The sequence below is a fragment of the Antedon bifida genome, chromosome 6, assembly GCF_963402885.1.
Source record: "Antedon bifida chromosome 6, ecAntBifi1.1, whole genome shotgun sequence".
Classification (NCBI taxonomy): domain Eukaryota; kingdom Metazoa; phylum Echinodermata; class Crinoidea; order Comatulida; family Antedonidae; genus Antedon; species Antedon bifida.
In genome coordinates this window covers 17,820,918-17,846,269 of record NC_136231.1, presented here as the reverse complement: position 1 = coordinate 17,846,269, position 25,352 = coordinate 17,820,918, and the positions used below count along the sequence as shown (strand labels likewise).

General features: G+C 34.4%; 4 protein-coding genes across 7 annotated transcripts in view; 1 reads left to right on the top strand and 3 right to left on the bottom strand.

The window, feature by feature from the left end:
* LOC144844433 (spermatogenesis-associated protein 1-like) overlaps positions 1-9,681 on the bottom strand; it is a 32,288-nt gene extending 22,607 nt beyond the window's left edge. For all 4 annotated transcript variants that reach the window (XM_078701338.1, XM_078701339.1, XM_078701340.1 and 1 more), the window contains exons 1-5: positions 9,496-9,681; positions 7,906-8,012; positions 7,284-7,401; positions 1,149-1,202; positions 640-844 (exon numbers count right to left, since the gene is read on the bottom strand). In XM_078701338.1, coding sequence (XP_078557464.1) covers positions 640-844; positions 1,149-1,202; positions 7,284-7,401; positions 7,906-8,012; positions 9,496-9,540 — 529 coding nt within the window. In that variant the 5' untranslated portion in view covers positions 9,541-9,681. The remainder of the gene's footprint in view (positions 1-639; positions 845-1,148; positions 1,203-7,283; positions 7,402-7,905; positions 8,013-9,495) is intronic.
* Positions 9,682-10,382: 701 nt separating this feature from the next.
* On the bottom strand, positions 10,383-23,797 carry LOC144844947 (transmembrane prolyl 4-hydroxylase-like). The gene is made up of 7 exons (XM_078702062.1): positions 23,263-23,797; positions 19,444-19,525; positions 18,440-18,996; positions 17,973-18,130; positions 16,615-16,705; positions 11,957-12,080; positions 10,383-11,324 (listed from the first exon to the last, which is right to left on the bottom strand). The coding sequence occupies exons 1-7, from the start codon at positions 23,386-23,388 to the stop codon at positions 11,032-11,034; spliced, it is 1,431 nt and encodes a 476-aa protein (XP_078558188.1). The 5' UTR covers positions 23,389-23,797; the 3' UTR covers positions 10,383-11,031.
* On the top strand, positions 12,547-14,204 carry LOC144844948 (uncharacterized). Its single transcript, XM_078702064.1, has 4 exons — positions 12,547-13,240; positions 13,386-13,557; positions 13,757-13,905; positions 14,053-14,204. Exons 1-4 carry the CDS (start codon positions 12,763-12,765, stop codon positions 14,202-14,204), a joined length of 951 nt encoding a protein of 316 aa, XP_078558190.1. The 5' UTR covers positions 12,547-12,762.
* Positions 14,220-15,464, bottom strand: LOC144844949 (uncharacterized). Its single transcript, XM_078702065.1, has 3 exons — positions 15,325-15,464; positions 14,582-14,812; positions 14,220-14,376 (listed from the first exon to the last, which is right to left on the bottom strand). The coding sequence occupies exons 1-3, from the start codon at positions 15,447-15,449 to the stop codon at positions 14,220-14,222; spliced, it is 513 nt and encodes a 170-aa protein (XP_078558191.1). The 5' UTR covers positions 15,450-15,464.
* Positions 23,798-25,352: the final 1,555 nt, after the last annotated feature.

Genomic DNA, 25,352 nt, shown 5'->3' with positions numbered 1-25,352 from the left:
AATGCTGGTAAGCCTACCAGTACCAATGGTAAAAACCCACCTTAGACTCTGGTATTAATCATTACTGTGTGGTACTGGTAGCTAACTCTATATCTAACATGGATATAATCCCACTCTGCGATATAATTACTCCATGTGGTATAGAATTTAGTAGTCAACCCTGTTGTTAAATCCAATATTTAGTAATATTTCCAAAAACTACTCAAAACCAGTGAGCTACATTCACCAATCACACTTAAGATATTTCCCATAAGTACAGTACTGTACTGTAGTTCACTTTTTTAGGATGTTTCCCTAAGTGTGAATGATATGAATATAGCAGCTAAATGGAAGGAGGTCTGGGCTTTCAAAATTGTACTCAGTTTAGTTACTGTAATACTGTGCACCCTTATTTTGATATTTGGCCATGTTAAAATTAGTGGGTTTTTTTCAAACACATCACAAAATCATGCAAACACAGCCAGCCCTGATTATTTACATACAACACTCACAATTAAATTACAAATAAGATTAACACAATCCACCAATGCCATAAGTCTGTGGCATAATCAGGGCCAAGGGAAGTTAAAAAATAAATAGATATTATATTATACTGTGCACCCTTATTTTGATATTTGGCCGTTTCATTTTTCGTCTTACCTGCACCTAATTCTGTTGATTTTCCAATGACATTATTGGCTGGCCAGTCATCACTATGGTAACCACTATTGGGAGATTGAGTTGTTTGTGTTCCTTCATTTTGGGAGTATTTTCTTTCTAATAAATGCCCTTTATCTCCATTTATTTCAGGGAGAGGCACGGCTTCTCGTCTACTTTTTAAAACAAATATTTCTGCACTGAAGTTCTGAAATATAATTTCAAAATAAAGAATATCAGATTTACCTGTAGTAGTACTAGTAAAAGATACAATGTGTTCAACGCTACACAAGGTTGGATCCACAATTTTTTAATTGGGGGGGGGGGGGGGGGTGAGCTAACTTACATAATAGCTTGTCAATTAAATAGATCAAAACGTAGTTCATATTTTCATTTTAGCTGGGTGAGTGTGAGCACACACCTCTAGCGCTACCCCTGGATCTGTCCCTGAATCTGCCCCTGCTATCTATAAGATTAAAGTGTATAAAAAGGCACACAAAATGTTGACTTACATAGGGAGGTAGGAAATGTTTAACCTTCACATTAATCTCTTGTTTTCCTTTTACCTAAAATAAAACAATTACAAAAGAATAAATTACTGTAAATATTATATTAATGTAGACTTGTTGTACTGTACAGAACAGGTGACACATTTTGTTGGGCCAGATACTGTTTAAATTTTCATACAATTCTTCCCTGCACATACAATCTGAGGGCCCCTAATAATCTGATGCTGGATGGACCACCCTCATAAAATATTGTTGAAATAAAAAATAAATAAAAAAAAACAACTGTAGATTACCAGAATTATAAGAAAATCAAATTTGTAAATTTTGAAGGAAAAAAGTTAAAATCAAGCAAGCTATTAATTTAATGTAAAATAATATAATGCATTTCGAAATGGGCATATTGAATATAACATCAATAACAATATAAACTCCTTAAACATTTACATATTGTATTTTTATCGAGACAATTTTACGGTGTAAGAATGAATTGTCATGATACCTTGTTGCATTGTCACTATACAAATGACCGTTTGTTTATATTGATTATATTATTTGTTGATTGTCACTGTCAATGTAAAGAAAAAGCTTATTTTACCAAATTTGTACAAACAGTTGCTAAGATACTACACATTGCTTTCAAAATTCAACTAGTAATATTACTATACTATAATACTGTTTGAACATTTATTGAACATTTACACACTATTTGCATATATTATGATGATCATTGGTCAACAAAAGTGTATTTAATTATGTAGGGCAGTGGTAGATCTAGGATTTTGCAATAGCGATTGTTCACTTGGGATTCAGGGCCTAAAAATGCTGGATGTTCGTTAAGGTAATGTTATTATTATTATTACATTTCTTTACCCATGGCATCCCAAACTGGTTTTCATTGGGGCTATGCATACAACATTATACAATTACATTGTTACAAACTCAGCAGAGACTTAGTTTAAATAATTTTTTCATTATAATTAGATGTTTTGCCCTACTCTGACGTAATTTGTACTTTATACTAAGTACATTGAGAATACGTGCGAACAAATTCGCAAGTAGTTCTCGGGTGGGACTCGAACCCACGACCTCCAGATCACTAGCCTGGTGTTCATACCTCTAGACCACTGAGATGGCGAATTTGTTCGCACGTATTCTCAATGTACTTAGTATAAAGTACAAATTACGTCAGAGTAGGGCAAAACATCTAATTACTCAACTCCCTGACGCAAAACTACAATTACAATCCTGTTGGTGCAGTACCCGCTGCTTACTTGGGCTCGAATCTAACCACTAGCCATCAGCGCAAGCTCGGTGGTCTAGAGGTATGAACACCAGGCTAGTGATCTGGAGGTCGTGGGTTCGAGTCCCACCCGAGAACTACTTGCGAATTTGTTCGCAAGTATTCTCAAATGTACTTAGTATAAAGTACAAATTACGTCAGAGTAGGGCAAAACATCTAATTACTCAACTCCCTGACGCAAAACTACAATTTTTCATTATATTTTTTAAAATTTTGAAAATCCACTACAGTAATATAATAGAACATAGTCCGCAGTACTTTTCCATGATTTATACCTTCAATCTATGGTATAACTATTGTTTGAATTAATTAAACCCAAGGTGAAACTGGACCTTGTCCTGACATTATGTTTATTGTGACTACAGTAGCTGTGTATCCACAAACAAAAACGAATGAAGAACTATAGCTAGTATTAAAGTGTCACATTGACACCTCACCTCAGGGTACCACCTTCATAAAATAATACTTATATTACACAAATTTAATTAGATGAAATAAGTTTAGGCTATCGGATCACACCACTTTGGTGGCCTGGAGCTGCAATGAGTGGACAGACTTTGTTTCCTGGTAGATGTATAGTACATTCCTGAGGTTGGGATTTTGGTGGCCTAGGAAACAATGTTCTTTACACTCTACCGGTTGCTAAATTTCAATTAATTTTATATTTATTATATATTTACTATGATTTTAAATAAAAGCACAGTTATAAATGAATACACACTATTTTGTATTTTAGAATTTATTGGAATTTAATTGACAGTTCCAAAGCCAAGGTTAGACTAAGTGTCAAGTTTCCCTCTTGAATTTACAGTTGGTAGGGTTTAATCAATAGTTTGGTTGTACTATTTCTCTACATGGTCTTAATGGAAATGGATGTCTACTGTCTTATGATTCTTCCCGATTATTCAGCCTAAATTTGAAATAAAATGCTATTTAAAGTTATGCAAAATATATTGATGACATTCTTTCAATTGTTTTTTGATTTTAGAGAACCTTTGACACCTCCCTGTCAATGTCATAAAGTACATGCACTATTTCCATGATTTTCTGCAATAATAATATCCTTGGTCTATCTCTGTATGCCAAATAAATAAAGTGATTTTTTTTATGTAAAAAATGATCAAACTAATCATCAACCCTTGGATAAATAAAAAAATTTGATACAAAAAAATACAGAATTTAACTAATACTTTTAGTAGTAACTATTTTTACCACACACGTTTCTAGTGTAATGGCCAATTTACACAGACGAGCGGAAACGGGAATAAAAATGTAGAATTTATCTTATTCCTTATGACCATTTACATACAACGCAGAGCGGAGAGCCGGTTTCCGCTCAGGATATATACAGATTCTATGTGGGACAAGCTACGCGATTTTCCGCTTACTGTTACTGCTCTTCTGTGTAAATTGGCCTTAATAAGGTGTTTGTGTATCCCTGTACTGTAACACCCCAGAGGTGAACAATTCTTATTTTATTACCTCCATGGCAACTGTAACCAATAGTAGAGCAGTTAATGACATGAGCTGTGCATTTTATTACCAAAGCATGAAACTTGGCACAAAGTTTCTATAATGTATATAGATTCAAAATATCGGGGGGTGCCAAGTGTCCATCGTCCGGTATGGCGGCCATCTTGATTTCAAAATGGCCACCATAAAAACAAAAAATGTTCATATCTTGGCAACTATACACATTAGAGACTTAATTCTGGTGTCAAATTGTTCACAAACTATATATTTCTATTTGCTCTAATGAAAATGTTCGTCCAAAAATGACCGGAAATGACGTTTCTTTCAGTTTGACCTTTGACCTTGTATTTGTATATCTCTGTAACTACTGGTCATTTTCAATCGATTTTGGTGTCATTTTGTTCAGAATAAATACATTTATATTTGTAGTAATGAAACATTTTCACATAAAATGACCGGAAATACAATTTATGACCTTTGACATTTAATTATTGATTTTTAATTATGTAAATATACTGTATGTGGTTTTTGGTGGTCTTAAATGCACCTAATTTTGAACTTTGACCTGATAGGCGTAATTATATAAAATGATTAATGGACTTAAATTGTATATAGTACATAAAATTGGTAAACATTGTGCTTGGTGGTACCATTAGTTCAATGGTGTTGGCACCTTCTGATTCGCTAAAAGTTTTAATAGTTTGACAGAGGAAATAAGATACATGTTATGGAATACCGTAAAACCTCGAAAAGGTGATAGTATGAGCTTCTTTTCGAGATAGACTGTATTTGAATGTCAAATGAATAGTATGATGATCATGTTTATATCAATATATTATTAATGACCTTACAAAGAACCCTTTATATTTCAACAATCAAGCCTCAGTTATTCTACAATTTATTGTTTTCCAAGTGGTAGGCCTATTTTGATTGCATCTTCTTTTTGTAGGCCTATGCTTCCTCGGTAATATGGTCCTACCCCTCCTTCTTTGTCTGTAGATGGTCTTATACCCCATTCTTTATCTGTGGATGGTCTTATACCCCCCTTCTTTGTCTGTGGATAGTCTTTTACCCGCTTCTTTGTCTGTGGATGGTCTTATACCCGCTTCTTTGTCTGTGGATGGTCTTATACCCCCCTTCTTTGTCTGTGGATGGTCTTATACCCGCTTCTTTGTCTGTGGATGGTCTTACACCCCTTTCTTTGTATGTAGATGGTCTTACACCCTTTCTTTGTCTGTGGATGGTCCTACACTATCCCTTCTTTGTCTGTGGACGGTCTTACACCCCTTTCTTTGTCTGTGGACGGTCTTACACCCCTTCTGTGCCTGTGGACGGTCTTATATCCCCTTCCTTGTCTGTTGATGGTATTACACCCCTTTCTTTGTCTGTTGATGGTATTACACCCCTTTTTTTGTGTGTGGATGGTCTTACACCCCTTTCTTTGTGTGTGGATGGTCTTACACCCTTCTTTGTCTGTGGATAGTCTTATACCTCCTTTGTCTGTGGATGGTCTTATACCCCCTTCTTTGTCTGTGGATGGTCTTATACCCCCTTCTTTGTCTGTGGATGGTCTTACATCCCCTTCTTTGTCTGGACCCACTACTTTGATTGATTAAATCAGACATTGTTTCTTGTATGATTAGGAGACCAAGACCTTCAAAGTGAAAGTCCACAAGTGGATGCCTAAAAAGGTCTTGTACAGAACAGTATATTGTAGGTCCATGTCACTAATTTGAGAATTACTTGAATAATTATATTGAGATGTCTTTTACGAATTGATTTGGTTCGGATTTTGCTAAAAAATCAATGAGTAGAGAAAATCGAGGAAAAGGATTCAGATGATTTACAGCAAAGGCCCATTACCATAAAAATGGAGTACATTTTTTTAGATGCAACGAAAATGAACAAGAATTATCTGAGTTTCTGACTAATGAAAGTAGGTCTACTGCACAAATGCAGGATAAGTTTGTAGAAAGACGGTATTCTCTTAACTCATGAAAATGAAAACTTTCCGAACTTGTCTCATATGCAACATCAAAGAGGCCAACGAAAGAATGCTACTTTACATCAAAAATATTTCCAAATGGCATCTAACAATTCAATTCAACTTTTATTTCAGACAATTGTCTATATGGTATAATACATTGCAAAAAAAAAAAGATGATGGAGAGAGGACCAAAACTTTTATCTAACGATTGACACATCACAATTTAGCAAACAAGTCGGCATAGATGAGCTCAGTGATTGCTGTTTCTCAGTGATCTGTCATACTTTACGCCTATCCTATCACATCAAAAGTCAAAAATTCAGAATAATAATTCCTGGTCATTTTTGCAGTGTCATTTATTTCGTTAAAAAAAATTAGGTGCATTTATACCAATGTAAACCACATACAGTATGTTCACATATTATATATGTCAAAGGTTATAAATTGTATTTCCAGTCATTTTATGTGAAAATGTTTCATTACTACAAATATAAATGTCTCTATTCTGAACAAAATGACACCAAAATCGATTGAAAATGATCAGTAGTTACTGAGATATACAGATAAGAGGTCAAAGGTCAAACTGAGAGAAACGTCATTTCCGGTCATTTTTTGACGAAACTTTTTATTAGAGCAAATAGAAATATGTGGTTTGTGAACAATTTAACACCAGAATCAAGTCTCTACTGTTTATAGTTGCCAAGATATGAACACTTTTTGTTTTTATGGTGGCCATTTTGAAATCAAGATGGCCGCCATACCGGACGTTGGACACTTGGCACCCCCCGATATTTTTAATCTATATACATCAAAGAAACTTTGTGGCAAGTTTCATGCTTTGGTAATAAAGTGCACAACTTGGCTATTTTTATGGCACTAACTGCTCTACTACAATAAAACAATAGCTAGTAAACTGTAGTATATTTACTTAATATCACCTAGCCAACATATGATTACCATTGATAAAACAGTGAACATAGGAAACATAAGTGTTGGTTTAAGATCTGTTCAAACACATTAGTGATAGAGATATAAGAACAAATAAGATATTGTGTGCTCAACTGTTAATCAACGAATATTGGACTATGGTTCATAAGATTACACTTGAATAAATTGCGAAAGAATAGGATTGGACAGTTTCACACCCCATCCATCATTATTCGTTCAACAAAAATAACTGTAGGTCACATTATGCCCACTTGACAAACAAGCCAATCACTAAAAAAATATCAAATATTGGATTTATAACTTTATCAAAGTCATTCAATTTAATAGTGATACTATTTAAAATGTATGCAAGACCTCCAACAGAAATTGCAGACTTATTTAGTTTAAACAATTTAAGCAGGGCTTTACAGGGCCATTCCTTGTAACTCACCTGAGTGAAACACCTTCCAACACTTCGTAAAAAAACATACTCATCCGGAATGACATCATTCCCAAGCTGCTCTTCAACATTTTCACGTAGTTTATATAATGGATCTTCAGGATGGACTCTAAAAGAAATAATATAAAATATACTTGATTGCATTGTTGATTGAGATAAGTGATTATTAGGATAGCAATTTTATTTAAGTGTAAGATTAGTTTGATCAGATTGACTATGATTTTCATTTACAAGATTACCACTGCAGTAGTATACATACTATATAATATATACACTATCAAACTTTATGAGACAAAAAAAATGTGCATACAGTATGGACATGATGATGTCATATCACTACCATATTTGGGTGTATCACTACCATATTTGGGTGTATCACTACCATATTTGGGTATATCACTATCATATTTGGGTATATCACTACCATATTTGGGTATATCACTACCATATTTGGGCACATCACACTTTTTCTGTCAAACTAATCTGATAGTGTAGACAGAGCTTTAGAATAACAATTTATTCATTGGCAGGCAATGGCATACATACTGAATTAACTAGCTTTCTAAAGGAGTTCATTTTTATTTATTTCTCCTTCCATATTTTTTACATTTACCTGACAAATCCGGCAGATATAGTTTCGTTAACAGCTTGGTTAAAAACGCTTCGGTATTGTTCGTTCCACGCTGAAGGTGGTACCACATACACATGAAGATCCACCAACTGTGTCAATAAATTAATAAATCATTATTAGTATTTAAATTCACTAAATTACAGATTACAATATTTTGAAATAATTTCTAATTTTAAAACACCAAAGATTCATCGGCAGTTCCAGCATTATAACTTTTATATTATACGTGTTTCTATAAAAAAAAAAAGTCTATTAATAGCTTGGTGACATTTAAGGATATTAATGCAGTTTTGATTAAAAACAATGAATGTCTGGAACTTGAGTACTTAATAACCTATTTCTGAGACTAAAATAAAAACATATTTGATGTTATTGCTAAGCAACTAGATCAGACATATGAAACTGGAGAAAAATCCAATAAATTAGCCGGTAGCTTTGTTACAATTGGCTTTGTATCACACTACTTCATGCTTGTTTAAATTTGATGTATAATCAAAGTTTATTAACTATCAGTGTTAGCTGAACAATGGAATCGTGAGTCCAATGTAGATCATAATGGGCCTGGCAAATTAATGTTGATTTAGATTATTATTAACATTGGGACAGGAATATGAAACATTATTGCAATTCTTTATACATAAATTAAAGTTGATCACAACAGACATTGCAAAAATTACAAAACTTTACATTTAAAAACAGTCGGACAAATTACCATCAAACCATACTGATGAACTACGCCAAACCCATAGCTTCGTCTTTTCTCACCAGTTTCCTAGAGGGATGTGGAGTTTGGTCTCCTCAAAACAGACTAATCGGATATGCCTTCATTTTTTTAAATTGCACTTTGTAGCCTAATAATCCTTTCAGAATGCATTCAGAATTTTTTAACAAATTAAAAATTCATTTTGTTTTAATCTCTGTATATATATTTATATTATTTATTTAAATCCAAAGGCAAATAACTGAAAAAATTACAATGCTGTGGGTAACAGTGGCTGGATCTCAATGGAGATGGAGAAAAAAAGTGAAAAGCTAAATCAAAACGATAAAGTAAAACAGCCAGAAAAGTATATATCGTAATCGGTGCAGAGTGAATTCCGACAGGGATAGATGTGCTCAAATTGCGCAATGGTATCAAATTGTGCAACAAAATTGTGCGAAAAATTAGTTTACTTTTAGCAATTTCAAATTGCACAAATTGTAATGTTCAAATCGCGAGTAACAATACTTTTTGTGAGTCTAATTTAATAACATTATTATTTAATTATTAACTCATATTATTGACATGGTTTTACATTTTAAAAATTATTTGAACCATTTGAAAACAAGTAAACATTACTGTAATACATGATACATTTTTAAAACTAGGCCTAGCACAGTTTAATAATAGGTCTAGTCTTAAGATTATTAATTCATCCTCTTATGTAGTCAGATCATGTGGAACCTCCTAGCCTAGCCTCTACTCCTCCTATCCCGTCTTGAAGGAATGTCTTCATGGCCCACTCCATCTCCTGTCTCCAAATCACTCAAGGAGGGGTACGGTTTCGTAATAAATTGACTGTTCTTTCTTACCTGATCTGAAGGTGGCCGAGGCTGTTCCGACGATATTAACGGCATAACTGGTTATAATAATCCTAACTGTTAATCCATTTTATATTCCTAGGCTTTAAAATGCTGGAAATTTAGTGAAACACATCGATACAGTTTCATTTATTATCATGCTTCTTCGGAAAGTTTACCTCACACTGCGCCGGTGACACACACACCGTGTTTGTTGTTAGGAAAGCAAAACAAGGACATGTGTGACGTAGATTGTGACAAACCAAAAGTTGAAAACTTTTCAATGATAGAGGGCGCTAGCTTAACAAATATAAATTTCTGGTGGAATTTAAGTTCAGACTGAAGGCTAGACCACTACGGAACTCAGGCCATTCATCTTCACCCCATCGGGAAACAAAATAGCATGAATTCAGTTCACATTATTATTACACGTAAATAGTTATCGAAATCATCATCATCATCATTATTATTTACAAAATAGCATCCTCCCCATAATTCTATAACTCACAATACTATGCTATCTTCAAAAGCGAGTAAAGCCTATAAAAATAATATATGATGCATTACGGTAACCACTGTAACAGATATCTAATAATAATACAATTCAACTACAGGAGGAGCTTAAAGTGAATTCGCTCAAATCCTACTCTATGAAATCTGTCTGAGTGTTTTGTTTTTTTCAGGCGACAACTAGCCTTTTCAACCCATTTTGGATAGTAATGTTATGTATGCAATAACACACTGACTAATAATTTGGAATCTTGGTAATTTTGATTTTACAGTTATATTTAATGTTATTCTATTGTTGCATGAAATTGGTCGTTGGGGTTTAGAAAATAATCACATTAGAGAAATAAAACATCGAAAGCAGCTTTAACAGAAGCCCATAGGTAGTTTGAAGTTATTTTTATTTTTCCTATTATTACAATTGCAGTTTTATGTATTATGAAAAGCTCTGATGAACAAAATAATTTGATGACAACATGACGTTAGCTGACATATTTACTTTCACAAGTTGTTGTGTTTTTATTTTGTTTTTTTTTGTATAAGCATAGGCCGAGGCCGTAGTGAAAGGTTAAAAACAGACCAGGCAAAGATGCTTTAAATATAATTATTTAGGCCTATATAAAATATTACGATATGTGCTGGGAAATTGGAATGTGTAGTGAAAATTGAAAATTTCAGACGAGGCGAGCGCCTCATCTGCCTCATGCTGCCTACGGTCCTGGAGGTGAGTCCAAGATTTTAAAAGGGCGAGCGCAAATATAAATTAATAGTCCGTCAAATATATATAAAGTAGTTCACAAATTAATTTTATCTGTCAAAGGAGGGAGCTTTATTTACGTGAAAAAGAACAACAAGTGTGAATATGTACAAATTTACACGACTCCGAGAGAAAAAGACGTTCGTTCGAGAACAAATAGGCATACCCTACGTATATACCTCGTAATGCTAACGGGAGTAACCATTACCATCCGATTTTAATTTAAATTTAAATATTAATAAAAATTATTTTTATCTAAAATATATTTATGTTTATAATCTTCTTCATAATTCATCATTTTGGACATATGCATTAGCAGGTTCTTTAAAACTGTTCGCATTATTTTCTTCTGGAAATTTGATACCATCTTTTTGTTCAGTGGAATGTTCTCTCTTAATATCCTTATCGTCACCCAAATTTGATTTTCTGTGAAATTCGTTCAATAAGTAAATATGATATTGTTCTTGTTTTTCACGATTATTATCGATATTTATCCAATTATTTGCAATCCATTTAGTTCCAGAATTTACGTCACATCCTCCGTGTAAAGAAAACTCGTCCATCTCCCCCAGCCACCCTGAAAGAAATATGAATAAACGACGTTTAATTTCGACCAAAATAAATTGAAATGGTATGTGACATTATCGCCTGCCTGCATGCGCCATAGCACGGACTCTTTCTGGCTGTCCACTTCTCTTCTCTCATTCCTCACAATAATCAAATACAATCACTTTTACATTATGCATGCTCATTAATTTTATTGTAGGAAGAATACTGTATAAATTCTAGGCGTGTTAGAACATTGTAGATCACATCTATACAAATTGACATGTAAATTAACTTGTATAAAGGCCAGGTGTAATTGTCAATGATCGTGTTATAAGTTGAGTTATATCTCAAATCTAACAATAAGTATATAATGACTGATCACACATTAATTCTTGTTTTGAAAATTATACGATTTTTTTACGTGACGTCCTGTTTTTTTCTTTACTGACGAGGTGTGAGCCGAGTGTATTTGTTGTTATGACACCAATACATTCACACCCACAATGTAATATTCGAAAATTGACATTTTACGAGAAGCGGAGGAAAGTCACATCTTCCAAATGATGTAGAGATGCTGACGTCCATCGATACTTTTTCTCGAGGGGGTTATCTTTTCATTGTATGTCATGTGAGTAGAGACAAATCAATATCGATATGCACCTGTCTCATCTAGATAATGGTTGTACCACATAACTGCTTTTCCCTTCACTGGTTCAACACGTAATTTTGCATCATGACAATGATGACTCAGATCGTAGATAACATCGCCATTTTCTGTTAGTTCCTATGAAGGAAAAAAATGGTTTAATTCACTGTATTCAGACATTTTCTTTCCGTAAAATCTTGCAGAAGACTATGTGGTAATTATGTAATTTGTCTGTCTGTCTATTGCAGCTCATCGGTGATAGCTAAAGCTATACTGCGATAATAGCAATTGAATACAATAAGTTAAGAATAGCTCATCTTTCTGCACAAAGCATTAAACTGTCACAGCAAATTCATTTACCGCAAGTTATGGAAAGAAATTATGATTTTTTTTTATAGAAGGAACGAAGTATATTACATTCATCGCATTGTTATATTTCAAGGCTGTGCTAATCTAAAGCTTAAAGTGAAAGATACAAATATGGTAATAAAAACGTTGAAATGAATAAAGATGTATATACAGAATTGATCTAGCGTATTTTTTTTTTTTTTCAAACTCATTAAGTATGAAAAAATTGCGTTTTTGTTTGTCCTTTTTGTAAGCCTACGCCCCGCCCACATTGTTTTTTCTGAATCTCGGTCATTACGTCATTATGACATCGTGACGTCATTCTTGTACACTCGTTCTACTTCCGGGACTGCACACGTGTGAACCGCGATGCTGTTTTGGTATTCTTTTTCATTGCGATCCTTTCATCAACGTACCGATACATAATTCAATAGCCTAAAATATTTTCGATTAATTCTGGTCTTTATTCAACATGCGCTGTGTGGCGTATGGTTGCAGCAAAACCCATGCTGATGGGGTAAGTTTTCACGTGTTTCCGAAGGAGGTAAAATTGCGGAGGGAATGGACTTTGGCTACCCAAAAAACCAGAAAGGATTGGAAGCCTAGTAAATACTCGGCGTTATGTAGCGACCATTTTGAACTCGAATGCTTCGAAGAGAAGGCCCGGTTTGGGAGTGAGCTCGGCGTAAGTGGCAAAATAAACAAACGGTTAAAGCCAAATATGAAGCCAACGATATTTGTGAAGCCTAAAAGTAAAACATCAAGTCAAAGTGTTAAAAAAAAACGAAGATCTACCGCCTATGGCGGTGATGGCAAAATGATGCTTGCAAAGTGGAAATCAGTGGGGCAGCATATCCAAAATATACACACGGGCCATAGCGATGTGTTTAAAGAGTGTGAGCATGGCGAACTTCAGGGAAGAGAGCAAAAGAAGAAATGGATGACGACAGGTAAATTCATGACAATAATTAAACATAATTCTATTAAATAATAGACTATCAATTGTTGAACTGTTTTTAGGCTACAAATATCTGAATAGAATAGTCACCTAATATTACAACTACCTAATCAATTACCTTACTTTTTACTGTACAGGTAGCGCAGCCCTACTTAAAACATTGGATGTCATAAACAATCCTCGGCTATGCAAAGATATTGTTATGATGAGCGAGAAGTACCAAACTTCAAGACTCGAGGCTTTCCACTCAACCTTAAACCACTTCGCACCGAAGATGACGCATTTTTCATATTGGGGCCAGACATGCAGGCAAGTACTTCACAAATGTTCAAAACTTAGATAGTTAACGACAGTGACACATTAATAAAATAAATAAAAACATAAGCCAAATTTTAAAGAAATGATAGTTTTAGTCATTGAAAAGTTTGTGTGTAAACTTTAAAAAAAAAAATTGTAAATAATGATTGATATTAATAACAATTAACTGATTACTGTATTATCTCAACAGAACATTTCTTGCAGGACTGCATTATAATGAAAATTCCGATAGAGAACAAGCAATCACTGCAGAAGGAAAAGAACGCTTTTGTGTTGCCTTCCCAAAGTTCAAACATGGTGGATACAGTGTCAAAAAAGTGTACAAAGATCCAACGTATGGTGAGTTTTAAGCAAACACATTAAAAGAAAGTCAGATCCCAAAATAGAACAAATGTATAAATTTATTACTTAACACCAACATACTATACATAACATTCAGTGTTTTGATTTGAGTAGTTTCTTAATATGTACATAATTGTTTCACAGACTATGTTGATGAAATCATCCATCTGGTCGTAGCTTTCTGTCAAGAAGGAAATAAGAAACCCCTACAAGAAACGCCTGGTGCATTATGCAGCGAATTCATCCACCCTGAAAAGGACGAAGCTGTTGCTCAACACAGTTCAAGATTTTGCTAATGTGATAGCAATAACTTACAATTTAGGGTATTTAAAACCTACATACTGTGTTGATGGAAATTTATCTCTAATTGCTTTAACAACACATGCGGGTAAAACAACACGATTGTTTTTTCCCAAGTAGCCCCATATCCACTTAGTGCAATTCCTGTAACCTGTGTGACGATACCTCCTGTAAATAAAAAAATATAGTTCATGTACATAATAAATAAAGCACTGTTGTTGTTCTTTTACAGTATAAACAATTGCTTTGTTCTTATTTTCAGCTTTTCTTTTTGATATGCAAATGAGTAAATAAAACATGTTTCAGTACAAAAAGCATTCATACAAAGAATGGTGGTTTGCAATTGTGTGTAAATATAAATAAAATGACTTACTCGTTAACTGTTGCATTAGCTTTTCTATACTTTTTCGGAGTGTTTTCATATGCCATTTGGAGGGCCCACACATCAAGGCAGTTGGTAGTGAAGCCTGGGTGTTCCACGATGCATTGCAAATGGCCTGTTATTGGAGCATCAGTTTCCTTTTTGGTGTTTATAGGACCAATTTCCTTACAACACACACACTCCTCAAATGCTTCTGCAGACACACATTTTCCACATAAACACCTATAAAATCCAATTTAAAACATTTATAAACACTGTAGTGTATTGAGACAGCATTATGAACTTATTTATAAAATTGCATGAAAGCTAGGGCAAGTCTATTTTTGTGGTTCAGACAGCCAAGCCTCTTCATTTGTGCTACACCACTAGCCTAGACCACTAGTAGTACTGTAGTAAATAGTGTATGTGTGAAAAATTCAAGCGTTTTTTCCTACAGTTAGCTCTCTCTACAACACAAGACAATGCTTAGGCCTAGTGTATATCGTTACATGTCCCTGGGCTGCATGTGCCTACAAAGCAGTGAATTTCAGGTTAAAACATATTATAATTAATATATATTATTAAATACTAAAGTAAACTAGGGTATATAACAATATTACAATTTACTGTGTGAGACAAATTCGTGCGAGGCGGACGGCCAAAAGTATCGTGGCTACTCTTGCGCGCGAGTAGCCTACTGGCATGGCACTGGCCTAACTACGAAATAGAGCCTTAATTTACAATACAAAACTTACCAATTTGTGTTTCCTAGACGCATTTGATGAGCATTTAGCTCTGCTTCCTCTTCACTATCCCCACTGGTACTATCGTCATCCGTAGAAGAAGCATACGGTTCGTACATGTAAGGTTGTATATCCATCGTGCATAATAACAAAGCTACAGAACTGTCAGAATTGTACTGCCAGCGCTCCACACTACTGACAGGACTAGTACTAAAATGACGTCACGGTCTAATCATAGCCTGAGGCGACAAAACTCGGGGGCGGGGCTTAGCTAATATAGAAATTCTTAATTTTTTCATACTTAATGAGTTTGAAAAAAAAAAAAAATACGCTAGATCAATTCTGTATATATATCTTTATTCATTTCAACGTTTGTATTACCATATTTGTATCTTTCACTTTAAATAGATTAAATATAAATCTTTTTCATGGATTACTTAATGTTTGCATTACCTGCTCTATATTTGCCTCTTTTATTTTCTGTAATATCATTGTTGCAATTTTCAGCTGTAATGTTATAGGTTTATTAATTTTTCAAGATGGAGGAAATATATGACGTCACATATCGCTGAATCAATTGATATTTTTTACCACGGGTTTCAAACGTCAATTATAAAATGTATAATTTGTGCAAAAAATAACCGTACAACTAAAATGTTAATGTATATTGTTATTTAGACAAATTCATTTCCATAAACGAATACGTATACATAACATAAGTTTATCGATATAAAAAAGGAAAATAAGGCCTTGATATAATAAAAGAATACCATAATGTTTGTAATATAAGCAGTAACACTGCACGTTATACTTATTAGACAGGTTTGTCTATACGCCAACCACAAACACAGTAAACAATAGTCATATTTTCCATGCCATATTGGAAGACACCAATCATCCTCTTCATAACGTCATTATCGGCTCCGTTATCGTGGTAGGATAAGGACGGTTAACGCGCAGACGGACCGTTACAAGTACTCGTTCTATCCAGCTGGGATAAGGCATTATAACATAAGATTTGTTAGTTATAGTGATAGTTCTTTTTTCCCCTTATACTTATTTTAGGCAAGCCAAGATAATTTATGAGCACTGTTACTTCCATTTATATTGGATAATAAAATGAATCTGTATTTTATCTGTAATTAATAAACATATAAATAAATAATACCAATAATCAATTAAATCCATCGTAACAAAAAAGAAACAAAAAAAAAGAAATACTATAATAATATACATTTATATAGCGCAAATCGGACTGAACGAACGAACACAAAATGGATGAAAAAAAAAAATTAGACTTACATCATTGTTGATTGTTTCATTGCCTGCTAGAGGGAAAGCAGTTTGTCCTCCCTCATCAACGTCATTAAGATAATATAATATTGTTACATATCTATTACAAAATAATCATTAATTATTTAGAAATTTAGTAGTAAAAATAGCAGTCAGAAGTTGTGTTTAAATGTTACATATCGTGAAAGAACATTTCCTTCACATTACGTAATACTATACGTTTAATATTATTTATGATATTGATGGCTTCGAGAAAATATGTTTTTCTTGTCTGTGTGTGGACTGCAAGCTGCAGAGGACTCAGCTTGATACCAGTGCTAAGCAATAGCTGGTCTGTACACACAAACTACGAAAGCGCCTACGTGCAGATTATTGTATTCCAACCACATTGCTTTATATTAATTATGTATGCAGGATAACTACCGTGTCACGCTTCCATATAAATGATATTAATTGATATTTTGTTACATATTTACTATAACAATCTCATTATGTTTTTAGACTTCGACACACAATGCGAGAAGAAGTCATTATGAAGTAATTCAAACATATTAAAATCGATTCATTTATTGTGGTTTCCACAACGGATGTGAATGTGAAATTTACAAGAGATCATAATCATGCTAGACGTAGAAGTTAGACGTAATCATGATTATGATGATGAAGATTATGATGATGATGACGGTGATGATGATGATGACGGTGATGATGATGATGATGACGGTGATGATGATAATGATAATGACGACGGTGATGATGATGATGACTGTGATGTTGATGATAAAGATTATGATGATGATAATGATGATGATGATGATGATGATGATGACGACGACGGTGATGGTGATGATAGATGATGATGATTATAATGATGATGATGACGATGGTGATGATGATGATGATGATGATGATGGTGATGATGATGACGACGGTGATGGTGATGATGATGACGACGGTGATGGTGATGATGATGATGATAATGATGATGATAATGATGATGATGGTAACGGTGATGATGATGACGGTGATGGTGATGATGATAATGATGATGACGACGGTGATAATGATGATGATGACGACGGTGATGGTGATGATGATGATGATGATGATGATGATGATGATGATGACGATGATGATGATGATGATGATGATGATGAGTGATTGTATGAAATAAAAATAAATAAGGAAATGTTTAATATAAGATGAATAAATGAAGGTAAGGATGACGAAGACGATGATCATGAATATTGTTTATAAGAAAGATGAAGGAATAATGTTCATGATAACAATGTAATGACAAGGGGGACAACGAAAATGATGATGAAAATCATGATTACTGATAAAGCCAGAAATAATAAGCCTGTAACCTGCATAGCCGGTGCTCTTGGTAGAAAGCCTTATCAGTTGTTTGAGTGACGTCGTCATCTTCTTCCTCAATTACCGAATGATGGCAATGCATATCAGAATCAATCTCTTCCGAGTCGTAATGCGCGTGGTAGTGACCACCGACAGTATATTTCACAACCTTAAAAACAGCAGCACAAAGTAAAAATAAAATTAATTCTGAGTAAGATAGGCTTAATAAGAAAATAGGTTAAAAAGTTTCTTTAGTGAATGTTTTTTTCCTTCTCCTCACTCGTCCCCCACCCCTACCTTTCTAGAAAATAGAGAAGTAAAAAATCCAAAACGATTATGATTTAAATCAATGTCTAAAAAACCTTTAATATTAATAAAATACAAGTTTATTTATGTATGTAATGATACATATGCAGCATTATTATAATACTAATAGAAATTTAGGCTTATTATTGCGTTTTACTGTTGCTGTACAAACCTGTAGCATTTCACTTCCTTCAATAAGTATCCGTGGCAGCTGTAGCAATGCGATGACACGTTCTCTTAAAGACCTTAACACTGGGTCATTCGCATCGTTCTGGGACAGCCACACCTGTTTGCTTTCTCTGACAACTCTTGTCTTATCTGAGTTCATCTTCATCTGCATCCAATTCCGGATTTTTGCTTCAGATGTGACCTTGTATTCTTCAAAATCCAAATAACCGTCTGCATTTTTGTCCAGGCCTAGATCCGAAAACATCTCCTGCACCTCATTGACGGACATAAACGCATTTCCATCGGGTGGAAGAATATCAAGGACCTCTCGGGTGTCAAGACGTCCGTCCTGACTCCAATCGAACTCCTTAAACATGGCGAGAATGTTTTCGTCTATGGTGTCTTGCATCACCATCGATGGCTTTTCAACGTCAACATCATGATGAGAGCCCATGAAACGCGTTCTGGGATCTTCTAGCACAGTACTGTTGCCAAGACCTTCTTCAAGTGCAAGTTGCATGATGTGATCACATTCAGAGCCCGAAAGAAAATTGTTTATTTCTAAATAATAAAACAAAACATATTATTTTCAAACTTGTATAACTATCTACTCTATGTTCAACCTCTATAAAATATAGTTGAAAATAGATTTAAAAACATATCAAATACGGAACTTTCGACACAAAGTTGACTGACTATAGCAGCGCTTTATTTTGCACGACGTCTACCAGCCGAAACTATCAAATAATAATTAGAGTTAATAAGCAGCAAAACAAAAACAAATTACAGGGCGTGCGCACCAGTAGTTTTTTTACACAGAAAGGGATGGGTGGCGTATTTCCCCGTGGGGCCGCGGGGGACGGAAATGTGTCCCCGAATTGTACATAGGACCCGTGTGTATTGTCACAACTTGGGACCCGTGTCTATAGTCATGGCTTTAATTTAAGCGACTTGTTATATATCTGCTTAAATCTAGTAGTATATACCATTCACTAATTGGAAGCTTACCGAAAACCGGAGGTTTTGTCGAAACTGTTTGAACTGTAAACATCTTCCCCCGCTCCAACTCCAAGACACGCTCAAAACCTATCTGAAAAAGCAGACGACAATTATACATCTTGTTAAATGGAATAAGACAGTGTATTCTAAATGTTGATTTATAATTTTAAGAGAGTGAATTCAGAAATAATGTACGTCATTTAATTATTTATTTATTTATTATCTATTTCACTATGGGCCTCGCTCCTAGTTCCGGTGGTGAAACAAGTCTTCTCGGCTAAGGTACAAGTATAAGTGTACACAGTTATAACCCGTGTGCACTTGTGTGAAACCAGTTCATCATTCGAGACGAGTAGGGAGTTACAATGACAAAAACTGTAAAAATACAAAGAGGTATATTAATTAAAACTAAAATGTGTTTTATTATATGGGTCTGAACTCAAAATATATGATACTTTACGACTCCACCTTGTCACAGTTCGGTGATAGTCTGAAACAACACCATATAGTGGTGGCTGTTAGGGGTATTTGAGCTCTACAACAGCCCCCACTAATACGGTACTTAGCCACACAAACTACAATCACTTGAGTAAAAATGGTGTATGAAAAATCTCATTTTCTATTTTTCTCCTTCCAGACACATCAATAAAATAAATAATGTTACACCTCAGTGCACATTCGATTTCACAAAGATTGACGACGGCATCTCCAACGAAATTAAAAACATTGAAATCTAACGCCCCTGGTGATCTAATGATTTAGGAAAGAAATCCTCGGGGATTTATGCGATGAAAGAGACACTAATTACTAATTACGCGGCCACGCACTATCAAACTTTATGTAACAAAAAATGTGTGATGTGCCCATATATGGACATGATGATGTCATATCACTACCATATTTGGGTATATCACTGCCATATTTGGGCACATCACTTTTTTCGTCAAACTAGTTTGATAGTGTAGACAGAGCTTAAGTCTTTGCTGTTGTTTACTCGATTGTATTTATCATTTATCTTTTGTATCATCAACACGACGCTTCTGTTTTATACGTATAGAAAAAAGTATTACAATAATTGTTTAAGGCATGCAGAAGATAATTTGTCTGCCAAACGTTCTCGCTCCACCAAACAGTGTGGGAGAAAGGTTGTCAACAACCAAGAAACTATGAGTTCTTTTTATTGTCTCTAGGAAAAAATCGAACGAGAATCTGGTGGATATTTTTAGTATTTAATTTGTCATGCCATTTTTCTCTCTTACAATAAAGAAAATGGTAAAGACGATGATTTAATTAATGTGCCAAGTGGGCCTACGTTACACATTGAACTGCTTCAACAACATAATGCTCCTTTATCTATTTCTAGTTCGTTAATTATTAATATATACTTAGCGCATGATAGCAATCACAGGCCACATGCACTGCATTAATAAAGTCGCTTGAAATGTTACTTATAAAACACATTATTAGCTCTCCAGAGTAATATAAGTTAATTGTTTTGTAGACACGTAATGATAAATAATATATATGTCTACACGCTGAAGATGAGAAAATCTGCGAGAAAGATTGTTTTTCAATCTTCTGAAAATATTATAACAATAAAGATTTCGTGGGTATTTTCGAGTACGAAAACACGACTTTTATCGAGTTTGGAAGTTTGACTAGTCAATTCTTCTCGGTATACTGTATCTATACATTTTACAGTATTATAGACAAATGCTGTGATACAGCAGCACACATATCATATGTGACTCCCACTATCCATTCCTAGAAAAGCCAAACCTAAATACATAAGTGAGGCGTCGAGATGTGCGTGTCTCAGGTGGGCGATGGTGTTTATATGATATCGATAGACGTTTTGATGTTTTAATTCTTCTAGCCATATGCTAAGCTTGTTATTAATATCTTCTTAATCTCTTAAAGAAGCTCACTTATGTTGACATTTGAAGTGGAGCAATAAAAGTCTCGAGCATAATTCTACGCATATCAACAGGTTTATTTCTTGATGTATTTTATTAAGTAGTGACTGAAAGATGGTTTAGTGAATGGTTTTATGAATGATAGATTTATTGTGTTTTATATACTGTTTTATTTTCAAGAAGCCTATCAAACCCCAATAGACGGTGTTCACTTATTTTTCGTCAAAAATACAATAAGTCGAATATTAAACTCTGTTAAAACATAGGCATCCACGTACAAAAGTGGTGAATTTGCAAACTATTTTGGATTTGCAGAAGTCAGCCTTATAAGCATATATTATATTTGGACCAGGTCATGTCTGATGGTCCAGGAATACACAAAGGCAGTGTATGAAGCTTTGGCTACACTAAAAAATGTGATGTGCCCATTATGGACATAAGTCATATCACTACCATATTTGGGCACATCACTACCATATTTGGACACACTTTTTTTCAAATTAAATTGATAGTGTAGACAGAGCTTTAGGCCAAATCGGTAGACCGATAGACACCGAATTCGTTAAATTGAATTATTGAATCTAGAAAACCTGTTTTTTAAAAGTTCTTTGTATACCCATTACTATTGAAGCCACTCACTTATTTTGCCCCTTAAAACGAATAAAAATGTTAACTGCGTTTTAGATACAATTGCTACTTCGCAATTTGTTATACAACCGTGACAGCTAGTGGACTTATGAACTACAAACGACAGCTTACCTACGGTGCTATAGCGATATAAAGTGACAAATTACATAGTTAATAGCTTAATAAACTGTGATTTTACCGTTAGTATTACGCAAAACGCAAGTACACGCTATAAGAGTGTGTGCTTTAAAAATCCATTCGATTGCAGAGGCCAGTTAACTTGAAAAGAACCCATTCACTTTTTAAAAAACGATGGGAAATCAACCACACTGTAAAAATAGTGTCGATCTTTTGAACACGTAGTTACATGTTTAGCGTGTTTAAACCTAAACGTGTTTATAGCTGTTGTGTTCCTCCACTCGTTTAGCAGTCAATTGTTTATGTACGTGTTTAGCGTTGCGTGCATACGATGTTACTGTGGCTGAAAAAAGATCCACACATGATCTCCTCACATGGAAACTAAACACGTTTAAAACCTAAACGTGTCTCTATATTGCTCCACGTGTTTAACAATCAACACGTCACTGTGTGTTGAATTGGGTACAGATTACATGTTTAGAATGTGTTTAGACATGTTCAAGGCTAAATGTGTGGAAAAAATGCGTACAGACTATATGTTTAGGATCTAAACACTAAATTTTGACAGTGCAAATTCAGTTGTACAGAAAGAATTGTTATCAACTGACCTAACATACTAGCAAAGTCCTGGTGGTCAGGACTGGATATCTCCATCAAGAAGAAGAATGGAGTTGTCACTCGTAGCCATTGCTCGTTGTCTGAATTACTTCACAACCTCTCTTATTACTGAAGAATTATGGATATGTACACTTAAAATGTAAACCTCAGCTCCAGTTAATTTTATACGAAATCATAAAACCAATCAAATCAATCATTTATATTCTTGTTCTCATAAATAGATAACAATAAAAATTAGCATTTCAATAAATAATTGGAAACAGAAATGATTGGCTGAAGAGACCAATGCTGAAATATCATTTCCATTTTTAGAAAACATGTTTTCTCAAAGATCATTATTATTCAACAGATAAACAAATTATGAGTGATCGGCAATTTAAATTCTAAAAACAGCACGAGAATCGTATAAAGAATGATAAAATCTTTAATGCAAACATAAAACTAAGTCTGTAAATTGATGGACTCAATATTGTGCCGAACGCAAAAATCTCTTAAAAGAAGTAATTTGCGAATTTATTGTGTTTCTTACCTTAACAGGGTCCAGTCGAAACAAACGGTCCGGAAGAGGATCCGGAAGAGGGTCCGGTGCATCGATAGCGAAGATACTCAATATACATAGCGAAATAATCAAAGTAAAGAACAGACGCTTCTTCATTGTCTTCTTTATAAAATAGTCAACGACAAATTTAACGATAATAATACCAAGTCAATATAAAAAACACTTCGTAACATTAGTTACTCATTTATAACTGCGTTTCTGTTCTCATTAGGTGCACACATCAATATGTGCGATATGAAATGTTTAGATACAGTATTGGCAGCATTCTCCAAAGCATGCAACTTTCCGAGCGAAGGCACGAATCAACTAAACGATGCAACCATTTGTATGGACCGCCAAAAGTGATTAAAATCTGTCAGAACGTGCTTTCCGTATTTTATAGACTGTTTCCACTGAAAAAGCTTTATGTATTCTTAAGCGAAAAATCGATACACATTTATAATGGATATGCAGTAAGTGCAAACATCTTGACGTCATCAACATGCTCCTGTTGAGCATGGATATCCAGGAAAATCGCTAAATCATAAATTTAATAATTATTACTGTTCGTGCTTAGTTCATACTAATCCCCCACGATTGGCTAAAATACAACACGTAATCTTATTATTTGCATATTAGGCGTTATTCGCTGACCGTTGGTACTTTGCAGGCTATGCGAAGTAGAATGTGTAGGAGGCCTACAATCAATTTCACGATTATTATGGTAAAATGATGATTATAAATGATAATGTAAATGATGTCGGTTTAGTGTAATTTTATCTTATCCTCAATATGTGTGGCATAGTCAGTTGAACGGGTTTGATCGCGAAATCGGGAGATCGCGCGAACCAATGCCTGTCGCATGTGTACTAGACAAGACACTTTACTTACCTTTGCTTCTCTCCACCCAGGTGTACAAATGACCTGGTATTGTCAAAACACAACTGCGCTGATTACTAGCTGCAACATTATGGTATGCTGTTTGATACAAATAATTATTAATAATGCTCTTTAGAGGCTTTGAGCATTAAGCGCTATAAGAACGAATACGTACCATTATTATCGTCAATGCCACCGAGACATAATCGTAATTGTCATCATTACCACCACCATAATGATTAATTAATTAATTATTGTAGAACATTTTACCTCGTGTGTTATTACAATATCGTTTTCAAAATAAAATCCTGATTACGTTTTCTTTTCTATCCTCCATATCCTTTCTATCCTAGGCCGTTAAAGGTCCTTGGTTTGAAATATTCCAAGTGATGCTTGTCACAAGTTTCTATAGATTTCGGGACTGCAACAAGGTGATATTTTCCTCGTTGGCGTGACATACTTTCTCAATGCATTTTGGTCATATTTGTAAAGACCATACCTGTTCAACTTTCTTTTATTATTTCAAGTGTTTACTTACATTTAGTGACGGGCTTGCCTTTTATTCTTTTTGAATACTGATAAAAATAATTGGCTGTACAAACATGGACTACTGCTTTTCAAAAGAAATTTGGCTGTGACGCGCAAGGGTGGGGATACAAAATGTGAAATGTTTAACCTGGCCTATAATAATGCCAACAATGGGTACAGGTGATAGACTACAGCGGTTTATGTATGGAGAACGTTCGGAAGTTTCTATATTAACTGAATTAAATTTGCACAAGATTGTTAGATATTTGGACGTTCGCATTAGTTCTTCACACCTCACGGAATTGAAATACTCACGTCACTTGTAAAAATGCAGCTAAGACACAGGTTATACCCTCCTAATCACCTTCAATACATTCAGGTATCAAAGCAATTATAAACTAAAAATAGAATAGCATTATTGTCTAGATACGTTACAACATTTCATCTCGATTACTTACACCCAATCATTAATTGAACATCGCACGTGTTGAAATACCGGCTGAAACCTTAGAGCAAATCTCACAACAACACGTAAATAAACGCAGTTGATAGAATATAGGTCAATTTGCAGTGATATAAATAATTGTCCATAGTCATCGTTCACACTGAATGGCTCAATCATCATAAACAAGCAGACAGGATGAGTTTACTATAGTGGTAGGTTCATAGTTAAA